Genomic DNA, 22,780 nt, shown 5'->3' on the forward strand with positions numbered 1-22,780 from the left:
TTTATTGAAAATGACATACAGAAATATCTCATTTACATAAGTATTCACACCCCTGAGTCAAAACTTTGTAGAAGCACCTTTGTCAGCGATTACAGCTGTGAGTCTTTCTGGGTAAGTCTCTAAGAGCTTTCCACACCTGGATTGTGCAACATTTGCCCATTATTCTTTTCAAAATGCTTCAACCTCTGTCAAATTGGTTGTTGATCATTGCTCAGCAACCATTTTCAAATCTTGTCATAGATTTTTCAAGTAGATTTAAGTCAAAACTGTAACTCGGCCACTCAGGAACATTCACGGTCTTCTTGGTAAGCAACTCCAGTGTAGATTTGGTCCTTGTGTTTTAGGTTATTGTCCTGCTGAAAGGTGAATTCATCTCCCAGTGTCTGTTGGAAAGCAGACTGAACCAGGTTTTCCTCTAGGATTTTGCCTGTGCTTAGCTCTATTCCGTTAATTTTTTATCCTGAAAAACTCCCCAGTCCATAACGATTACAAGCATACCCATGACATGAAGCAGCCACCACTATGCTTGAAAATATGGAGATCGGTACTCAGTAATGTGTTGTATTGGATTTGCCCCAAACATAAAACAATTTGTATTCAGGACAAAAGTGCCTTGTTGCAAACAGGATGCATGTTTTGGAATATTTGCATTCTGTACAGGCTTCCTTCTTTTGACTCTGTCAATTAGGTTAGTATTGTGGAGTAACTACAATGTTGTTGATCCATCCTCAGTTTTTTCCTATCACAGCCATTAAACTCTGTAACTGTTTTAAAGTTACCATTGGCCTCATGGTGAAATCCCATGAGCGGTATCCTTCCTCTCCGGCAACTGAGTTAGTAGCTCCGCTGGTAGCTCCGTTGGTAGCTCCGCTGGTAGCTCCGCTGGTAGACCTAGACCAGGCAGGCTGAGTGCTGAGGGACCATTTGGTTCTGGAGCCCTCAGGGTGTCTGTGGACCTAGCCCAGGCAGGCTGAGTGCTGAGGGACCATTTGGTTCTGGAGCCCTCAGGTTGTCTGTGGACCTAGCCCAGGCAGGCTGAGTGCTGAGGGACCATTTGGTTCTGGAGCCCTCAGGTTGTCTGTGGGCCTAGACCAGGCAGGCTGAGTGCCGAGGGACCATTTGGTTCTGGAGCCCTCAGGTTGTCTGTGGACCTAGACCAGGCAGGCTGAGTGCTGAGGGACCATTTGGTTCTGGAGCCCTCAGGTTGTCTGTGGACCTAGACCAGGCAGGCTGAGTGCTGAGGGACCATTTGGTTCTGGAGCCCTCAGGTTGTCTGTGGGCCTAGACCAGGCAGGCTGAGTGCTGAGGAATCATTTGGTTCTGGAGCCCTCAGGTTGTCTGTGGACCGTCTACCCTGTCTCCATCCTAATAACACCATATTCCCTTCATAGTGCACTTCTTTTGACCACACACGCACACGCACACGCAATGACACCATGAATTAGGCCAGAGCTAATAGCAGACTGAGCCAAGGACAGGAACAGGAAGATACTGTAGTCTCTCCATATACACCTTGAGATGGGAGACACTTTGAATGAAGATCAGGAAATAAAAAGAGGCTTTGAATGAAGATCAGGAAATAAAAGGCGATGCAGTTCGAAACTCCCAGCCCATAATGATTAGACTGTAGTTAACACAGAGTATAGCCTCCAGTTAAAACAGACAAACATTGTAATTACCCTGAGACAGGATATCAAAGACTAGTTTGTCAGCATATGAGAGAGAAGCGGCCAGAGGCTGTACGTAGAGGAATAAATTAATGCTTTGCCAAATGTTAAGTACATTATTTGTTTGTTTTGGATAGGTTGCAATCAGAACACATTTAATTATATATTTTCAATATTGCAAAGCACTTTACAAATGGTTACACCCCTGTCCTCAATTACAAAATGGTTCAACCTCTCAACATTACTGGTTACACCCCTGTCCTCAATTACAAATGGTACAACCTCTCAACATGACTTCCACGATGGCTGCTAGCACATCAAAAACAGCCTAATCCTGTCATCCATTTATCATTGACACTTCAATCCACTCATCTGAGAAAAAAGACAGAGTGCTTGAGAAAGTATTCATACCCTTTGACTTTTTCCACATTTTGTTGTGTTAAAACCTGAATTTAAAACGGATTACATTTAGATTTTTTTTTGTCATTCGACCCCATAATGTCAAAATGGAATTATGTTTTTCAACATTTGTACAAATTAATTAAATGTCTTGAGTCAATAAGAATTCAACCCCTTTTTTTATGGCAAGCCTAAATAAGCTCAGGAGTAAACATTTGCTTAACAAGTCACATAATAAATTGAATGGACTCTGTGTGCAATAATAACGTTTAACATGATTTTTGAATGACTACCTCATCTCTGTACCCCACACATACAATTATCTATAAGGTCGCGCAGTCGAGCAGTAAATTTCAAGCACAGATTCAACCACAAAGACCAGGGAGGTTTTCCAATGACTTGCGTGCAAAGGAGGGCAATTGCTAGAAAAAGCAGACATTGAATATCCCTTTGAGCATGGTGAAGTTATTAATTACACTTTGGGTGGTGTATCAATACACCCAGTCACCACAAAGATACAGGCATCCTTCCTAACTCAGTTGCTGGAGAGGAAGGAAACCGCTCAGGGATTTCACCATGAGGCCAATGGTGACTTTAAAACAGTTACAGAGTTTAATGGCTGTGATGGGAGAAAACTGAGGATGGATCAACAACATTCTAGTTACTCCACAATACTAACCTAACTGAAAGAGTGAAAAGAAGGAAGCCTGTACAGAATAAAAATATTCCAAAACATGCATCCTGTTTGCAACAAGGCACTAAAGTAATACTGCAAAAAATGTGGCAAAGCAATTCACTTTTTGTCCTGAATACAAAGCGTTATGTTTGGGGCAAATACAATACAACACATTACCGAGTACCACTCTTCATATTTTCAAGCATAGTGATGTTATGGGTATGCTTGTCATCATTATGGACTGGGGAAACTAGAGAGTTGCTTACCAAGAAAACAGTGAATGTTCCTGAGTGGCCGAGTTACAGTTTTGACTTAAATCTGCTTGAAGATCTATGGCAAGACTTGAAAATGGTTGTCTAGCAATGATCAACAACCAACTTGACACAGCTTGAAACAAAATAATGTGCAAATATTGTACGATCCAGGTGTTTACATTTACATTTACGTCATTTAGCAGACACTCTTATCCAGAGCGACTTACAAATTGGTGCATTCACCTTATGATAGCCAGTGGGACAAGCACTTTACAATATGGGTAATTTAGTTTTTTTTGTTTTTTTGTTTTAAAGTGTTGAAAGCTCTTAGAGACTTACCCAGAAAGACTCACAGCTGTAACCACTGCCAAAGGTGATTCTAACATTGTATTGTCTCAGGGGTGTGATTGAGATATTTGTAAATGAGATATTTCTGTATTTCATCTTCAAGAAATGTGCTAGTTTCTAAAAACATGTTCTCTTTTTTTCCATTATGGGTTATTGTGAGTAAATGGGTGTGTCACGCTCTGGCTCCGGGACTTTGTATGTTGAGCCAGGGTGTGTTCGTTTCGTTGTGTTCTGTTTGGTTGGGTTGTTCTATGTGGTTGTATTTCTTTGTTTGGATGAGTGACTCCCAATCAGAGGTAACGAGTGTCAGCTGTTTGGCTCGTTGTCTCTGATTGGGAGCCATATTTATAATGTCTGTTTTCACCTTGTGTTTGTGGGTTTTTGTTCCTTGTCAGTCATTGTCTGAGGACGTTACGTATCGTTTATTGTTTTGTATTCGTGTTTGCACTTTACTATTAAAGTATGTTCGCTCAACACGCTGCGCCTTGGTCCTCTCTAACCAACGATCGTGACAGGGTGAGAGAGAAAAAAAGATATTTCATCCATTTTGAATTCATGCTGTAACACAGCAAAATGTGGAATAAGTCAAAGATGACAAGTCTTTTTACTGTAGAAGAGTGCACATACACACACGAACTGAACAGTCTTTTCTGTGTCGTGACATGAGAGTGGGACAGGAGGAATGCTCAGTGAACAACAGTCTCTAAGGTAAACTCTAACCTGTCACTGTCTAACATTCTAAGAGCAACAGTCTCTAAGGTAAACTCTAACCTGTCACTGTCTAACATTCTAAGAGCAACAGTCTCTAAGGTCAACTCTAACCTGTCACTGTCTAACATTCTAAGAGCAACAGTCTCTTAGGTAAACTCTAACCTGTCACTGTCTAACATTCTAAGAGCAACAGTCTCTAAGGTAAACTCTAACCTGTCACTGTCTAACACAGTGAGCAACAGTCTCTAAGGTAAACTCTAACCTGTCACTGTCTAACATTCTAAGAGCAACAGTCTCTAAGGTAAACTCTAACCTGTCACTGTCTAACACAGTGAACAACAGTCTCTAAGGTAAACTCTATCCTGTCACTGTCTAACATTCTAAGAGCAACAGTCTAAGGTAAACTCTAACCTGTCACTGTCTAACATTCTAAGAGCAACAGTCTCTAAGGTAAACTCTAACCTGTCACTGTCTAACACAGTGAACAACAGTCTCTAAGGTAAACTCTAACCTGTCACTGTCTAACATTCTAAGAGCAACAGTCTCTAAGGTAAACTCTAACCTGTCACTGTCTAACATTCTAAGAGCAACAGTCTCTAAGGTCAACTCTAACCTGTCACTGTCTAACATTCTAAGAGCAACAGTCTCTTAGGTAAACTCTAACCTGTCACTGTCTAACATTCTAAGAGCAACAGTCTCTAAGGTAAACTCTAACCTGTCACTGTCTAACACAGTGAGCAACAGTCTCTAAGGTAAACTCTATCCTGTCACTGTCTAACATTCTAAGAGCAACAGTCTCTAAGGTAAACTCTAACCTGTCACTGTCTAACATTCTAAGAGCAACAGTCTCTAAGGTAAACTCTAACCTGTCACTGTCTAACACAGTGAACAACAGTCTCTAAGGTAAACTCTAACCTGTCACTGTCTAACATTCTAAGAGCAACAGTCTCTAAGGTAAACTCTAACCTGTCACTGTCTAACATTCTAAGAGCAACAGTCTATAAGGTAAACTCTAACCTGTCACTGTCTATCACAGTAAGCAACAGTCTCTAAGGTAAACTCTAACCTGTCACTGTCTAACATTCTAAGAGCAACAGTCTCTAAGGTCAACTCTAACCTGTCACTGTCTAACATTCTAAGAGCAACAGTCTCTAAGGTCAACTCTAACCTGTCACTGTCTAACATTCTAAGAGCAACAGTCTCTAAGGTCAACTCTAACCTGTCACTGTCTAACACAGTGAGCAACAGTCTCTAAGGTAAACTCTAACCTGTCACTGTCTAACATTCTAAGAGCAACAGTCTCTAAGGTAAACTCTAACCTGTCACTGTCTAACATTCTAAGAGCAACAGTCTCTAAGGTCAACTCTAACCTGTCACTGTCTAACATTCTAAGAGCAACAGTCTCTTAGGTAAACTCTAACCTGTCACTGTCTAACATTCTAAGAGCAACAGTCTCTAAGGTAAACTCTAACCTGTCACTGTCTAACACAGTGAGCAACAGTCTCTAAGGTAAACTCTAACCTGTCACTGTCTAACATTCTAAGAGCAACAGTCTCTAAGGTAAACTCTAACCTGTCACTGTCTAACACAGTGAGCAACAGTCTCTAAGGTAAACTCTAACCTGTCACTGTCTAACATTCTAAGAGCAACAGTCTCTAAGGTAAACTCTAACCTGTCACTGTCTAACATTCTAAGAGCAACAGTCTATAAGGTAAACTCTAACCTGTCACTGTCTATCACAGTGAAGCAACAGTATCTAAGGTAAACTCTAACCTGTCACTGTCTAACATTCTAAGAGCAACAGTCTCTAAGGTAAACTCTAACCTGTCACTGTCTAACATTCTAAGAGCAACAGTCTATAAGGTAAACTCTAACCTGTCACTGTCTATCACAGTGAGCAACAGTCTCTAAGGTAAACTCTAACCTGTCACTGTCTAACATTCTAAGAGCAACAGTCTCTAAGGTAAACTCTAACCTGTCACTGTCTAACATTCTAAGAGCAACAGTCTCTAAGGTAAACTCTAACCTGTCACTGTCTAACATTCTAAGAGCAACAGTCTCTAAGGTAAACTCTAACCTGTCACTGTCTAACATTCTAAGAGCAACAGTCTCTAAGGTAAACTCTAACCTGTCACTGTCTAACATTCTAAGAGCAACAGTCTCTAAGGTAAACTCTAACCTGTCACTGTCTAACATTCTAAGAGCAACAGTCTCTAAGGTAAACTCTAACCTGTCACTGTCTAACATTCTAAGAGCAACAGTCTCTAAGGTAAACTCTAACCTGTCACTGTCTAACACAGTGAGCAACAGTCTCTAAGGTAAACTCTAACCTGTCACTGTCTAACATTCTAAGAGCAACAGTCTCTAAGGTAAACTCTAACCTGTCACTGTCTAACATTCTAAGAGCAACAGTCTCTAAGGTAAACTCTAACCTGTCACTGTCTAACATTCTAAGAGCAACAGTCTCTAAGGTAAACTCTAACCTGTCACTGTCTAACATTCTAAGAGCAACAGTCTCTAAGGTAAACTCTAACCTGTCACTGTCTAACATTCTAAGAGCAACAGTCTCTAAGGTAAACTCTAACCTGTCACTGTCTAACATTCTAAGAGCAACAGTCTCTAAGGTAAACTCTAACCTGTCACTGTCTAACATCAGTGAGCAACAGTCTCTAAGGTAAACTCTAACCTGTCACTGTCTAACATTCTAAGAGCAACAGTCTCTAAGGTAAACTCTAACCTGTCACTGTCTAACACAGTGAACAACAGTCTCTAAGGTAAACTCTAACCTGTCACTGTCTAACATTCTAAGAGCAACAGTCTCTTAGGTAAACTCTAACCTGTCACTGTCTAACATTCTAAGAGCAACAGTCTCTAAGGTAAACTCTAACCTGTCACTGTCTAACATTCTAAGAGCAACAGTCTCTAAGGTCAACTCTAACCTGTCACTGTCTAACTCAGTGAGCAACAGTCTCTTAGGTAAACTCGAACCTGTCACTGTCTAACATTCTAAGAGCAACAGTCTCTAAGGTAAACTCTAACCTGTCACTGTCTAACATTCTAAGAGCAACAGTCTCTAAGGTCAACTCTAACCTGTCACTGTCTAACACAGTGAGCAACAGTCTCTAAGGTAAACTCTAACCTGTCACTGTCTAACATTCTAAGAGCAACAGTCTCTAAGGTAAACTCTAACCTGTCACTGTCTAACACAGTGAGCAACAGTCTCTAAGGTAAACTCTAACCTGTCACTGTCTAACATTCTAAGAGCAACAGTCTCTAAGGTAAACTCTAACCTGTCACTGTCTAACACTAAGAGCAACAGTCTCTAAGGTAAACTCTAACCTGTCACTGTCTAACATTCTAAGAGCAACAGTCTCTAAGGTAAACTCTAACCTGTCACTGTCTAACATTCTAAGAGCAACAGTCTCTAAGGTAAACTCTAACCTGTCACTGTCTAACATTCTAAGAGCAACAGTCTCTAAGGTCAACTCTAACCTGTCACTGTCTAACACAGTGAGCAACAGTCTCTAAGGTAAACTCTAACCTGTCACTGTCTAACATTCTAAGAGCAACAGTCTCTAAGGTAAACTCTAACCTGTCACTGTCTATCACAGTGAGTGAGTGGATGAATTCAACCAGACAACTTGCTGTTCTCCTCACCAAATAAAAGCCAACTAATGGCTCTGCTTTATCCTAAGTAATGGATGATGGTTGTTGGTATTCGGTACATTGTGTCGTTTATTAAATGCTGTTTGTGGCTCTAGGGAGGAGGATGAGGATACTTAACCACAGAGATCTACACTAAGACTATTAGTTAAGATAAGACATTCATTCTCCTTGATGACTATTAGTCAGGACATGCCACTCTCTGACCTTACAGTGACGTATGCAGTGAAAGAGTCACTAATGGTCTGTACTTCTATAACTAGGACATTGTAACAGTTGGAAACCGGCAGGTTGTAGTTATCAAATCCTAGACCGTGAGACCGTATAGTTTTCAAATCCTAGACTGTGAGCAGTTTAGGCACTTAACCCCTAAATTGCTCCAGCGGTAGAGGGTGATCCACCCTACCTGAGCCCAGGCCTTCCGCCAGCATTCAGGACTGTGGTTATAATAATGAGGTGACAGGTGAAAGGTCATAGTGTGTGATAGGTGATAGAGTAGCAGATTGTGATTGTTCCTACCTGAGCCCAGGCCTTCCTCCAGCGTTCAGGACTGTGGTGGCTGTACTCCTGCTGAGCCCAGGTAGAGCAGCTCAGGTGAGACACATCGCAGTATGCTGTGCCCCGCCCACCCATCTCAGAGTCCATCTTGAAGAGCCAGCGCCTCACCTCCATGTGGTCTGTCATCAGCTGGGCCAGGGTTTCATGGAGCTGGGGAGAGAGGAGAGAGGAGAGAGAGAGAAAGAGAGAGAGATTTGTATTTATTAAGGATCCCCATTAGCTGCTGCCAATTTAAAATATTACATGACATTATATTTCATAACACTTTACCCAATACATTTAGTGTGTTCCCTCAGGCCACTACTCCACTATCAAATATTTACAATACAATATCCATGTGTACGTGTGTGTAGAGTGAGTGTCTTATCATGTGTATGTGAGTCTGTGCCTGTGTGTGTCTCTTCACAGTCCCCGCTGTTCCATAATGTGTATTTTTATCTGTTTTTTTTTTAAATCTAATTTTACTGCTCGCATGAGTTACCTGATGTGGAATAGAGTTCTGTGTAGTCACGGCTCTATGTAGTACTGTGCACCTCCCAGAGTCTGTTCTTGGGGATTGTGAAGAGACCTTTGATGGCATGTCTTGTGGGGTATGCATGGGTGTCCGAGCTGTGTGCTAGTAGTTTAAAACAGACACCTCGGTGCATTCAGCATGTCAACACTTCTTACAAAAACAAGTAGTGATGAAGTCAATCTCTTCTCCATTTTGAACCATGAGAGACTGACATGCATATAATTAATGTTAGCTCTCTGTGTACATCCAAGGGCCAGCCGTGCTGCCCTGTTCTGAGCCAATTGCAATTTTCCTAAGTCCCTCTTTGTGGCACCTGACCACCTGACTGAACAGTAGTCCAGGTGCGACAAAACTAGGGCCTGTAGGACCTGCCTTGCTGATAGTGTTGTTAAAAAGGCAGAGCAGTGATTTATTATGGACAGACTTCTCCCCATCCTAGCTACTGTTGTATCAATATGTTTTGACCATGACAGTTTACAATCCAGGGTTACTCCAAGCAGTTTAGTCTCCTCAACTTGCACAAATTCCACATTTTTATTACAATATTTAGTTGAGGTTTAGGGTTTAGTGAATGATTTTTCCCAAATACAATGCTTTTAGTTTAAAATATTTAGGACTAACTTATTCCTTGCCACCCATTCTGAAACTAACTGCAGCTCTTTGTTAAGTGTTGCAGTGATTTCACTCCCTGTGGTAGCTGACGTGTATAGTGTTGAGTCATCTGCATACATAGACACACTAGCATGTCGTTAGTAAAGATTGAAAAAAGTAAAGGGGCCTAGACAGCTGCCCTGGGGAATTCCTGATTCTACCTGGATTATTACGTTTGCAACCCTCCAGGCCTGAGGGCACACACTTTCTAGTAGGCTTAGATTGAAGATATGGCAAATAGGAGTGGCAATATCGTCTGCTATTATCCTCAGTAATTTTCCATCCAAGTTTTCAGACACCGGTGGCTTGTTATTGTTGATAGACAAAAAATTTTGTTTCACTTCTTCCACACTCACTTTATGGAATTCTAAAATACAATACTTGTCTTTCATAATTTGATCAGTTATACTTGGATGTGTAGTGTCAGCGTTTGTTGCTCCCATGTCATGCCCAAGTTTGCTAATCTTGCCAATGAAAAACTCATTAAAGTAGTTGGCAATCTCAGTGGGTTTTGTGATGAATGAGCCATCTGATTCAATGAGTGATGGAGCTGAGTTTGCCTTTTTGCCCAACATTTAATTTATGGTGCTCCAAAGCTTTTTACTATCATTCTTTATGTCATTTATCTTAGTTTCATAATGTTCTTTTTATTCAGTTTAGTCGCATGATTTCACAATTTGCAGTACGTTTGCCAATCGGTTGTGCTGCCAGACTTATTTGCCATTCCTTTTGCCTCATCCCTCTCAACCATACCATTTTTCAATTCCTCATCAATCCACGGGGATTTAACCGTTTTTACAGTCATTTTCTTAATGGGTGCATGCTTATTAGTAACTGGAATAAGCAATTTCATAAATGTGTCAAGTGCAGCGTCTGGTTGCTCCTCATTACACACCACGGACCAACAAATATTCTTAACATAAATAACATAGGAATCACTACAAACTTATTGTATGACCTCTTATACACTATATTAGGCTCTGCCTTTGAAACGTTGGTTTTCCTAGATATGGCTACTATATTGTGATCACTACATCCGATGGATTTGGATACTGCTTTAAAGCAAATTTCTGCAGCATCAGTAAAGATGTGATCAATACATGTTGGTGCTGTTTGTAACTACCCTGGTAGGTTGATTGATAACCTGAACCAGGTTGCAGGCACTAGTTACAGTTTGAAGCGTTTTCTTGAGTGGGCAGCTTGATGTAAATATTTAAATCACCCAGAAAGTATATATCTCTATTGATATCACATACATTATCAAGCATTTCACACATGTTATCCAGATACTGACTGTTAGCACTTGGGGGTCTATAGCAGCTTCCCACCAGAATGGGCTTTAGGTGAGGCAGATGAACCTGTAGCCATATTACTTCAACAGTATTTAACATGAGATCCTCTATAATGTAGCTCAGTTGGTAGAGCATGGTGTTTGCAACGCCAGGGTTGTGGGTTCGATTCCCACGGGGGGCCAGTATGAAAAAAAAGTTTAAAAAAGTAAAAAATTAAAAAAGTAAAAAAATAATGTATGCACTCACTAACTGTAAGTCGCTCTGGATAAGAGCGTCTGCTAAAATGACTAAAATGTATAAGCTTTACATGAATGTGGTTCTGAACATCAACAGCAACACCTCCACCATTGGCATTTCTGTATTTTCTGTAGATCTTATAACCATGTATTGCTACCACTGTATCATCAAAGGTATTATCTAAGGGAGTTTCAGAGATTGTCAGAATATGAATGTCATCTGTTATTAGCAAATTACTGATTTCATTAACCTTGTTTCTTAAGCTACATATGTTAACGTGGGCTATTTTTCACACTTTTCCGGGATGCTTGATTCTTTTCATTGCTTTACTGGGATCGAACCACTTCTGGGAAAATTGGAACACACAAAAAAAACGGAGATATGGATAAACCACTTCTCCAATCTTTTTGGCCCTATAACAAAGAACAAACAGCAAAAATATATACATGATCAATTACAACACTTTGAATCAGCTATTAAAGACTACCACTGGATTCTCCAATTACATTGAATGAACTACAGGACAAAATACAAACCCTCCAACCCAAAAAGGCCTGTGGTGTTGATGGTATCCTAAGTGAAAAAATCAAATATCCAGACCACAAATTCCAATTGGCTATAATTAAACTCTTTAACATCATCCTTAGCTCTGGCATCTTCCCCAATATTTGGAACCAAGGACTGATCACCCCAATCCACAAAAGTGGAGACAAATTTGACCCCAATAACTACCGTGGGATATGCGTCAACAGCAACCTTGGGAAAATCCTCTGCATTATCATTAACAGCAGGCTAGTTCATTTCCTCAGTGAAAACAATGTACTGAGCAAATGTCAAATTGTCTTTCTACCAATTTACAGTACGATAGACCACGTATTCACCCTGCACACCCTAACTGAAAAACAAACAAACCAAAACAAAGGCAAAGTCTTCTCATTCTCATTTCAAAAAAGCTTTTGACTCAATTTGGCATGAGGGTCTGCTATACAAATTGATGGAAAGTGGGGTTGGGGGAAAAACATACGACATTATAAAAGGCCTACTAGAATCTGAAGTCAAATGTCTACTGTTTGCTGATGATCTGGTGCTGCTGACCCCAACCAAGGAGGGCCTACAGCAGCACCTACAGTGAGGGAAAAAAGTATTTGATCCCCTGATGATTTTGTACGTTTGCCCACTGACAAAGAAATGATCAGTCTATAATTTTTATGGTAGGTTTATTTGAACAGTGAGAGACAGAATAACAACAAAAAAATCCAGAAAAACGCATGTCAAAAATGTTATAAATTGATTTGCATTTTAATGAGGGAAATAAGTATTTGACCCCCTCTCAATCAGAAAGATTTCTGGCTCCCAGGTGTCTTTTATACAGGTAACGAGCTGAGATTAGGAGCACACTCTTAAAGGGAGTGCTCCTAATCTCAGTTTGTTACCTGTATAAAAGACACCTGTCCACAGAAGCAATCAATCAATCAAATTCCAAACTCTCCACCATGGCCATGACCAAAGAGCTCTCCAAGGATGTCAGGGACAAGATTGTAGACCTACACAAGGCTGGAATGGGCTACAAGACCATCGCCAAGCAGCTTGGTGAGAAGGTGACAACAGTTGGTGCGATTATTCGTAAATGGAAGAAACCCAAAAGAACTGTCAATCTCCCTCGGCCTGGGGCTCCATGCAAGATCTCACCTCGTGGAGTTGAGAACGGTGAGGAATCAGCCCAGAACTACACGGAAGGATCTTGTCAATGATCTCAAGGCAGCTGAGACCATAGTCACCAAGAAAACAATTGGTAACACACTAAGCCGTGAAGGACTGAAATCCTGCAGCGCCCGCAAGGTCCCCCTGCTCAAGAAAGCACATATACAGGCCCGTCTGAAGTTTGCCAATGAACATCTGAATGATTCAGAGGAGTACTGAGTGAAAGTGTTGTGGTCAGATGAGACCAAAATCGAGCTCTTTGGCATCAACTCAACTCTCCATGTTTGGAGGAGGAGGAATGCTGCCTATGACCCCAAGAACACCATCCCCACCGTCAAACATGGAGGTGGAAACATTATGCTTTGGGGGTGTTTTTCTGCTAAGGGGACAGGACAACTTCACCGCATCAAAGGGACGATGGACTGGGCCCTGTACCGTCAAATCTTGGGTGAGAACCTCCTTCCCTCAGCCAGGGCATTGAAAATGGGTCGTGGATGGTTATTCCAGCATGACAATGACCCAAAACACACGGCCAAGGCAACAAAGGAATGGCTCTAGAAGCAGCACATTAAGGTCCTGGAGTGGCCTAGCCAGTCTCCAGACCTTAATCCCATAGAAAATCTGTGGAGGGAGCTGAAGGTTCGAGTTGCCAAACGTCAGCCTCGAAACCTTAATGACTTGGAAAAGATCTGCAAAGAGGAGTGGAACAAAATCCCTCCTGAGATGTGTGCAAACCTGGTGGCCAACTACAAGAAACGTCTGACCTCTGTGATTGCCAACAAGGGTTTTGCCACCAAGTACTAAGTCATGTTTTGCAGAGGGGTCAAATACTTAAAATGAAAATCAATTCATAACATTTTTGACATGCGTTTTTCTGGATTTTTGTTGTTGTTATTCTGTCTCTCACTGTTCAAATAAACCTACCATTAAAATTATAGACTGATCATGTCTTTGTCAGTGGGCAAACGTACAAAATCAGCAGGGGATCAAATACTTTTTTCCCTCACTGTAGATCTTCTGCACATATTCTGTCAGACCTGGGCCCTGACAGTAAATCTCAGTAAGACAAAAATAATGGTGTTCCAAAAAAGGTCCAGTTGCCAGGACCACAAATACAAATTCCATCTAGACACCGTTGCCCTAGAGCACACAAAAAACTATACCTACCTCGGCCTAAACATCAGCGCCACAGGTAACTTCCACAAAGCTGTGAACGATCTGAGAGACAAGGCAAGAAGGGCCTTCTACGCCATCAAAAGGAACATAAAATTCGACATCCCAATTAGGATCTGGCTAAAAATACTTGAATCAGTTATATAACCCATTGCCCTTTATGGTTGTGAGGTATGGGGTCCGCTCACCAACCAAGAATTCACAAAATGGGACAAACACAAAATTGAGACTGCATGCAGAATTCTGCAAAAACATCCTCAGTGTACAACGTAAAACACCAAATAATGCATGCAGAGCAGAATTAGGACAAAACCCGCTAATTATCAAAATACAGAATAAAGCCGTTAAATTCTACAACCACCTAAAAGGAAGCGATTCCCAAACCTTCCATAACAAAGCCATCACCTACAGAGAGATGAACCTGGAGAAGAGTCCCCTAAGCAAGCTGGTCCTGGGGCTCTGTTCACAAACACAAACAGACCCCACAGAGCCCCAGGACAACAACACAATTAGACACAACCAAATCATGAGAAAACTAAAAGAGAATTACTTTAAACATTGGAAAGAATTAAACAAAAACAGAGCAAACTGGAATGCTATCTGGCCCTAAACAGAGAGTACACAGTGGCAGAATATCTGACCACTGTGACTGACCCAAATTAAGAGAAATCTTTGACTATGTACAGACTCAGTGAGCATAGCCTTGCTATTGAGAGAGACCGCCGTAGGAAGACCTGTCTCTCAAGAGAAGACAGGCTATGTGCACACTTCCCACAAAATGAGGTGGAAACTGAGCTGCACTTCCTAACCTCCTGCCAAATGTATGACCATATTAGAGACACATATTTTCCTCAGATTACACAGACCCACAAAGAATTCAAATTTTTTTTCTTCCAATTTTGATAAACTCCCATATCTATTAGGTGAAATACCACAGTGTGCCATCACAGCAGCAAGATTTGTGACCTGTTGCCACAAGAAAAGGGCAACCAGTGAAGAACAAACACCATAGTAAATACAATTTATTTGTAAATATTTGTAGATAGTTGCACATGGTTACAACACTGTACATAGTCATAATATGACATTTGAAATGTCTCTATTGTTTTGAAACTTTTGTGAGTTCAATGTTTACTGTTCATTTTTGATGTTTATTTAACTTTTGTTTATTATCTATTTCGCTTGCTTTGGTAATGTTAACATATGTTTCCCATGCCAATAAAGCCCTTTGAATGTAATGAGAGAGAGAGAGAGAGAGAGAGAGAGAGAGAGAGAGAGAGAGAGAGAGAGAGAGAGAGAGAGAGAGAGAGAGAGAGAGAGAGAGAGAGAGAGAGAGAGAGAGAGAGAGAGAGAGAGAGAGAGAGAGAGAGAGAGAGAGAGAGAGAGAGAGAGAGAGAGAGAGAGAGAGAGAGAGAGAGAGAGAGAGAGAGAGAGAGAGAGAGAGAGAGAGAGAGAGAGAGAGAGAGAGAGAGAGAGAGAGAGAGAGAGAGAGAGAGAGAGAGAGAGAGAGAGAGAGAGAGAGAGAGAGAGAGAGAGAGAGAGAGAGAGAGAGAGAGAGAGAGAGAGAGAGAGAGAGAGAGAGAGAGAGAGAGAGAGAGAGAGAGAGAGAGAGAGAGAGAGAGAGAGAGAGAGAGAGAGAGAGAGAGAGAGAGAGAAAAATACCTGTTGTAAGGAGTATATGTCCCACTGCCCTGGGGGCACGGTGACCCCTGCGCCAGTAAAGATCCTCCTGCCTCCAGACTTGGTGCTGTAGAGCTGGGCCACAGCAGGCTCTGGCCCCAGGAGGGGAACCCCCAGCTCATCCGCCACCGCCAGGTCATCTAAGTGGGTAACACCACCCACCATGAAGGCCTGCTGGCCCTGGATCAGGTTACGGATGCGTCGCAGGGTCCGAGGGCTGTACTTCAACAACGTGGACAGACACATGTTGTGGGTCTAGATGAGAGGAGAGGAAGAGGAAGAAGTCTATTTGTCTTGTGACCGGCAGCCCTCTGGATACTGGCCTTCCTCTCTAACCTCTCCAGACAGGTACATGCAGGGATGGAATTTAACGATTATGGCCACTGGCTAACCAACCTGAGCCACGCTAGTAGGTCACATTTTTGTTTTACTAAAGTTTTTACTAAGTTCTACTTTTTTGTAGTTTCCTACTAGGCCCTTCCCAACAATGCAAAGAGAAAAAATAATAACACAAGGAGTAAACCAACCAGTTAGTGAGTGCATAATTATTTTTATACATAACGACCATCCCAATCCCAAATTTTCCTTCCTCATGATGCAATCTATTTTGTGAAGAACACCATCCCAACCGTGAAGCACGGGGGTGGCAGCATCATGCTGTGGGGGTGCTTTGCTGCAGGAGGGACTGGTGCACTTCACAAAATAGATTGCATCATGAGGAAGGAAAATTATGTGGATATATTGAAGCAACATCTCAAGACATCAGTCAGGAAGTTAATGCTTGGTTGCAAATGGGTCTTCCAAATGGACAATGACCCAAAGCATACTTCCAAAGTTGTGGCAAAATGGCTTAAGGACAACAAAGTCAAGGTATTGAGGTGGCCATCACAAAGCCCTGACCTCAATCCTATAGAAAATGTGTGGGCAGAACTGAAAAAGCGTGTGCGAGCAAGGAGGCCTACAAACCGGACTCCGTTACACCAGCTCTGTCAGGAGGAATGGGACAAAATTCACCCAACTTATTGTGGGAAGCTCGTGGAAGGCTACTCGAAACGTTTGACCCAAGTTAAACAATTTAAAAAGGCAATGCTACCAAATACTAATTGAGTGTATGTAAACTTCTGACCCACTGGGAATGTGATGAAAGAAATAAAAGCTGAAATAAATAATTATCTCTATTATTATTCTGACATTTCACATTCTTAAAATAAAGTGGTGATCCTAACTGACCTAAGACAGGCAATTTTTACTAGGATTAAATGTCAGGAATTGTGAAAAACTGAGTTTAAATGCATTTGGCTAAGGTGTATGTAAACTTCCGATTTCAACTGTAGGTAGGGATAAAGTGACTAGGCAACAGGATAGATAATAAACAGTAACAGCAGCTATTGGTTAACTATTTAACTAACTACAGTATGTTTAGTAGTCTTATGGCTTGGGGTTGCAGCTGTTCAGGGTCCTGTTGGTTCCAGACTTGGTGCATCGGTACTGCTTGCCATGGGGTAACAGAGAGAACAGTCTATGACTTGGGTGGCTGGAGTCTATGACCATTTTTAGGGCCTTCCTCTGACACCGCCTGGTATAGAGGTCCTGGATGGCAGGGAGCTCAGCCCCAGTGATGTACTGGGCTGTACGCACTACCCTCTGTAGCGCCTTTCTGTCGAATGCCAAGAAGTTGCCATACCAATTTGTGAAGCAGCCAGTCAATATGCTTTCAATGGTGCAGCTGTAAAACCTTTTGAGGTTCTGAGGGCCCCTGCCAATTTTTTTCAGCCTCCTGAGGAGGAAGAGGTGTTGTCGTGCCCTCGTCACAACTATGTTGGTGTGTTTGGACCATGATCGATCCTTAGTGATGTGGACACCGAGGAACTTGAAGCCCTCGACCTGCTCCTCTACAGCCCCTCCATTTCCTGTAGTCCACGATCAGCTCCTTTGTCTTGTTGACGTTGAAGGAGAGGTTGTTGTCCTGGCACCACCCTGCCAGGTCTCTGACCTCCTTTCTGTAGGCTTTCTCATCGTCGTCTGTGATCAGGCCTACCATCTTCGTGTCGTCTGAAAACTTAATGATTATGTCGGAGTCATGCGCGGCCACGCAGTCGTGGGGGACCAGGGAGTACAGGAGGGGACTACGCACGCACCCCTGAGGGGTCCCCGTGTTGAGGGTCAGTTTGGCTGTTTTGTTGCCTACCCTTATCACCTGGGGGCGGCCCGTCAGGAAGTCCAGGATCCAGTTGCAGAGGGAGGTGTTTAATCCCAGGGTCCTTAGTTTAGTGAAGAGCTTGGAGAGCACTATAGTGTTGAATGCTGAGCTGTGGACAATGAACAGCATTCTCACATAGGTGTTCATTTTGTCCAGGTGGGAAAGGGCAGTGTAGAGTGCAATAAAGATTGCGTCATCTGTGGATCTGTTGGGGCGGAATGCAAATTGGAGTCGGTCTAGGTTTTCTGGGATGATGGTGTTGATGTGAGCCATGACCAGCCTGTCAAAGCATTTCATAGCTACAGATGTGAGTGCTATGGGGCGATAATAATTTAGACAGGTTACCTGGAGTTCTTGGGTACAGGGACTATGGTGGTCTGCTTGAAACATGTAGGTATTACAAACTGGGTCAGAGAGAGTTAGAAAATGTCAGTGAAGACACTTGCCAGTTGGTCAGACCATGCTCTGAGTACACATCCTGGTAATCCGTCTGTCCTGCGGCCTTTTGAATGTTAACCTGTTTAAAGGTCTGACTCACGTCGGCTACGGAAAGCGTGATCTCACAGTCGTCCGGAACAGCTGGTGCTCTCATGCATTGGTTCAGTGTTGCTTGCCTAGCATAGAAGGTATTTAGCTCTTCTGGTAGGCTCATGTCACTGGACAGCTCGTGGCTGGGTTTCCCTTTGTAATCTGTAATAGTTTGCAAGCCCTGCCACATCCAACGAGCGCCAGAGCCGGTGTAGTAGGATTTGATCTTGGTCCTGTATTGATAATTGGGCGGCAGGTAGCTTAGTGGTTAAGAGCGTTGTGCCAGTAACCGAAAGGTCGCTGGTTCTAATCCCCGAGCCGACTAGGTGAAAAATCTGTCGATGTGCCCTTGAGCAAGGCACTTAACCCTAATTGCTCATGTAAGTCGCTCTGGATAAGAGCGTCTGCTAAATGACTAAAATGTAAATGTAATACTTTTCCTGTTTGATGGTTCGTCTTATAAGTGTCCGGATTAGTGTCCCGCTCCTTGAAAGTGGCAGCTCTAGTCTTTAGCTCAATGCGGATGTTGCCTGTAATCCATGGTTTCTGGTAGGGATATGTACGCACGGCCACTGTGGGGATGACGTCGTCAATGCACTTATTAATGAAGCCGGTGACTGATGTGATAAACTCCTCAATGCCATCGGATGAATCCCAGAACATACAGTATTCGAGTCTGTGCTAGCGGAACAGTCCTGTAGCTTAGCATCCTCTCCCTCTGACCACTTCCGGCTTGAGCGCGTCACTGGTACTTCCTGTTTGAGTTTTTGCTTGTAAGCAGTAGGATAGAGTTATGTTCAGATTAAACCAAAAGGAGGTTGAGGGAGAGCTTTGTATGCGTCTCTGTGTGTGGAGTAAAGGTGAGTTTTTTTGCCTCTAGTTGCACAGGTGACATGCTGGTTGAAATTAGGTAAAAAAAGATTTCAGTTTTCCTGCATTAAAGTCACCGGCCACTAGGACTGAGTGAGCATTTTCAGACCCCGGACCTGGAGAGGTGCTGACGTCTGGGCCTGGATCGGCAATCCCTCCACAATGCACCAAGCCCTGTCTGGACCCTGGTGTGGGAGACCCCGAACCTGGAGAGGGGCTGACGTCTGGGCCTGGATCGGCAATCCCCCTGCGATGCACCAAGCCCTGTCTGGACCCTGGTGCGTGATGCACCAAGCCCTGTCTGGACCCTGGTGTGGGAGACCACGACCCTGGAGAGGGGCTGACGTCTGGACCCAGAGTAGAGCCGCTGACCGGAGCTGAACTGGGTCCCGGTGGAGCGGACTGCTCTGGCTCCGGAATGGAGCCGCTGACCGGAGCTGGATCAGGCACCGGTGGAGCGGATTGCTCTGGCTCTGGAGTGGAGCAGCTGACCGGAGCTGGACTGGACCCCGGTGGAGCGGAATGCTCTGACTCTGGAGTGGAGCCGCTGACTGGAGCTGGACTGGGCACCGGTGACCGGAGCTGGACTGGGCACCGGTGGAGCAGACTGCTCTGGCTCCGGAGTGGAGCAGGTGACCGGAGCTGGACTAGGCACCGGTGGAGCGGACTGCTCTGGCTCCGGAGTGGAACCGCTGACCGGAGCTGGATCAGGTACCGGTGGAGCGGATTTCTCTGGCTCCGGAATGGAGCCGCTGACCGGAGCTGGACTGGTACCGGTGGAACGGGCCGGGCCGGCCTGGGGACACGCACCACTGGTCTGGTGCGAGGAGCAGGAACGGGCCGAGCCGGACTGGAGACACGCACCACAGGTCTGGTGCGAGGAGCAGGAACGGGCCGGGCCGGCCTGGGGACACGCACCACAGGTCTGGTGCGAGGTCTGGTGCGAGGAGCAGGCACGGGCCGGGCCGGACTGGGAACACGCACCACTGGTCTGGTGCGAGGTCTGGTGCGAGGAGCTGGCACGGGCCGGGCCGGACTGGGAACACGCACCACTGGTCTGGTGCGAGGTCTGGTGCGAGGAGCAGGCACGTGCCGTACTGGACTGGGAACACGCACCACTGGTCTGGTGCGAGGTCTGGTGCGAGGAGCAGGCACGGGCCGGGCCGGACTGGGAAAACGCACCACTGGTCTGGTGCGAGGAGCAGGCACGGGCCGTACTGGACTGGTGAGGCGCACTGGTGACACAGTGCGTAGAACCGGAGCAGGATATACTGGACCGTGGAGGCGTACTGGAGGTCTGGAGTGTACAGCTGGCACAACCCGTCCTGGCTGGATGCCCACTTTCGCACGGCACGTGCGGGGCGCTGGCACAGGACGCACTGGGCTGTGAATGCGCACTGGCGACACAGTGCGTATCTCCGCATACCTAGGTTCCTCTATGAACACACGCTCCTTCTGTTGCCTGACCAGCTCCTCTCTCCGTGACTCCACTACTTCCTTCTCCCTTTGAGCCTCCTGTAGCGCCTCCCTCTGAACGGATAACTCCTGCTCCCTCTGATCTAACAGCCCCCGTAACGTGGTGGCCTCCTCTCTCAGACTCTCGATCCGCAGGTCTTGGAGGACCTCTAGAATAGCGGCCTCCTCCTCTCTAGTCAGCCCTTTCCCGGCCTCCTGCTGCCTCGTCGTCCACCCCGTGAGCCCCCCCCCCCCTAAAATTTTCTTGGGGCTGCTTCTCGGGCTTCCAATTCGGCCGGCTTCGTTGATGTCGCCGTTGATCTTCTCCTACCCGGGCTTCCTCCTTCATTGCCTTACCGTAACGGACGGCCTCCTCCTCTGTGATTTTCCCCCCAACCGAGGAGGACATCTACCAACGTAGCCTCCCGCTGTGTCCCGGGTGTTTGCTCCTCCTGGCCACGCTGCTTGGTCCTCGTTTGGTGGGATCTTCTGTCACGAACGTTGAGAGACGGGTCGGACCAAGGTGCAGCGTGAAAAGTGTACATGTTGATTACTCAATAAACATACAACAAAACAAGAAACAAAGTCCAGACTGACAGGAACAAGATCCCACAATACACAGTAGGCAATGGGCTACCTAAGGATGATCCCCAATCAGAGACAACGGGAGACAGCTGTCTCTGATTGGGAACCGCACCCGGCCAAACATAGAAACACACAACCTAGCACTGCAACATAGAAATAGACTAACTAGAACATAGAATATATAACATAGAAACTCACGCCCTGACCAAACCAACTAAAGACAACAGGCCTCTCAAGGCCAGGGCGTGACAATGAGAGAGGTGCCTTAATCGATGTGATCGGTGCCCGGGGAGCAGTTGTTGGGGATTAACTGCCTTGCTCAAGGGAAGAACAGCAGTTTTTTTCCCCCACCATGCCAGCTCTGGGATTTGAACCAGCGACCTTTCGGTTACTGCCCCCACCCACGCTCTTAACCGCTAGGCTACCTGCCGCCCCACTATGAGTTATTCTTACTCAGGCGAGCAGAACCTCAAGACTTTCTTAATATTAGTACCAGCTGTTGTTAACAAAGAGACACACACCCCCTCCCCTGAGCTTCCTCGACGCCACCGTTCTGTCCAGCAAGATTTATATTTACCATGTCCTCGTTCAGCCACGACTCTGAAAAACATAGGATATTACAGTTCTTCAGATCACGTTGATAGGATCGTCTCAAACGGAGCTCCTCCACTTCATTCAATAGTGATTGCACATTGGCCAATAGAACGGAGGGTAGAGGAAGTAGCTAACTGTGGTGGTCCCGGCCCCTTCTCCCCATAACAGAACGGAGGGTAGAGGAAGTAGCTAACTGTGGTGGTCCCGGCTCCTTCTCCCCCTAACAGAACGGAGGGTAGAGGAAGTAGCTAACTGTGGTGTCCCGGCCCCTTCTCCCCCTAACAGAACGGAGGGTAGAGGAAGTAGCTAACTGTGGTGGTCCCCGGCCCATTCTCCCCCTAACAGAACGGAGGGTAGAGGAAGTAGCTAACTGTGGTGCCCCGGCCCCTTCTCCCCTAACAGAACGGAGGGTAGAGGAAGTAGCTAACTGTGGTGGCCCCCGGCCCTTCTCCCCTAACAGAACGGAGGGTAGAGGAAGTAGCTAACTGTGGTGGTCCCGGCTCCTTCTCCCCCTAACAGAACGGAGGGTAGAGGAAGTAGCTAACTGTGGTGCCCCCCGGCCCTTCTCCCCCTAACAGAACGGAGGGTAGAGGAAGTAGCTAACTGTGGTGGTCCCGGCCCCTTCTCCCCCTAACAGAACGGAGGGTAGAGGAAGTAGCTAACTGTGGTGGTCCCCGGCCACTTCTCCCCCTAACAGAACGGAGGGTAGAGGAAGTAGCTAACTGTGGTGGTCCCGGCCCCTTCTCCCCCTAACAGAACGGAGGGTAGAGGAAGTAGCTAACTGTGGTGCCCCCCGGCCCTTCTCCCCCTAACAGAACGGAGGGTAGAGGAAGTAGCTAACTGTGGTGGTCCCCCGGCCCCTTCTCCCCCTAACAGAACGGAGGGTAGATGAAGTAGCTAACTGTGGTGCCCCCCGGCCCCTTCTCCCCCTAACAGAACGGAGGGTAGATGAAGTAGCTAACTGTGGTGCCCCCCGGCCCCTTCTCCCCCTAACAGAACGGAGGGTAGAGGAAGTAGCTAACTG

The 22,780-nt window shown here is 45.0% G+C and overlaps 1 protein-coding gene across 1 annotated transcript in view; it reads right to left on the reverse strand.

Annotated features, from left to right (window-relative positions):
• Positions 1-22,780, reverse strand: part of iqch (IQ motif containing H) — a 126,833-nt gene that overhangs the window by 61,389 nt on the left and 42,664 nt on the right. Inside the window, exons 14-15 of the mRNA XM_045207903.1 lie at positions 15,507-15,779; positions 8,238-8,426 (exon numbers count right to left, since the gene is read on the reverse strand). Coding sequence (XP_045063838.1) covers positions 8,238-8,426; positions 15,507-15,779 — 462 coding nt within the window. The remainder of the gene's footprint in view (positions 1-8,237; positions 8,427-15,506; positions 15,780-22,780) is intronic.

Source organism: Coregonus clupeaformis, chromosome 26, assembly GCF_020615455.1.
Source record: "Coregonus clupeaformis isolate EN_2021a chromosome 26, ASM2061545v1, whole genome shotgun sequence".
Classification (NCBI taxonomy): domain Eukaryota; kingdom Metazoa; phylum Chordata; class Actinopteri; order Salmoniformes; family Salmonidae; genus Coregonus; species Coregonus clupeaformis.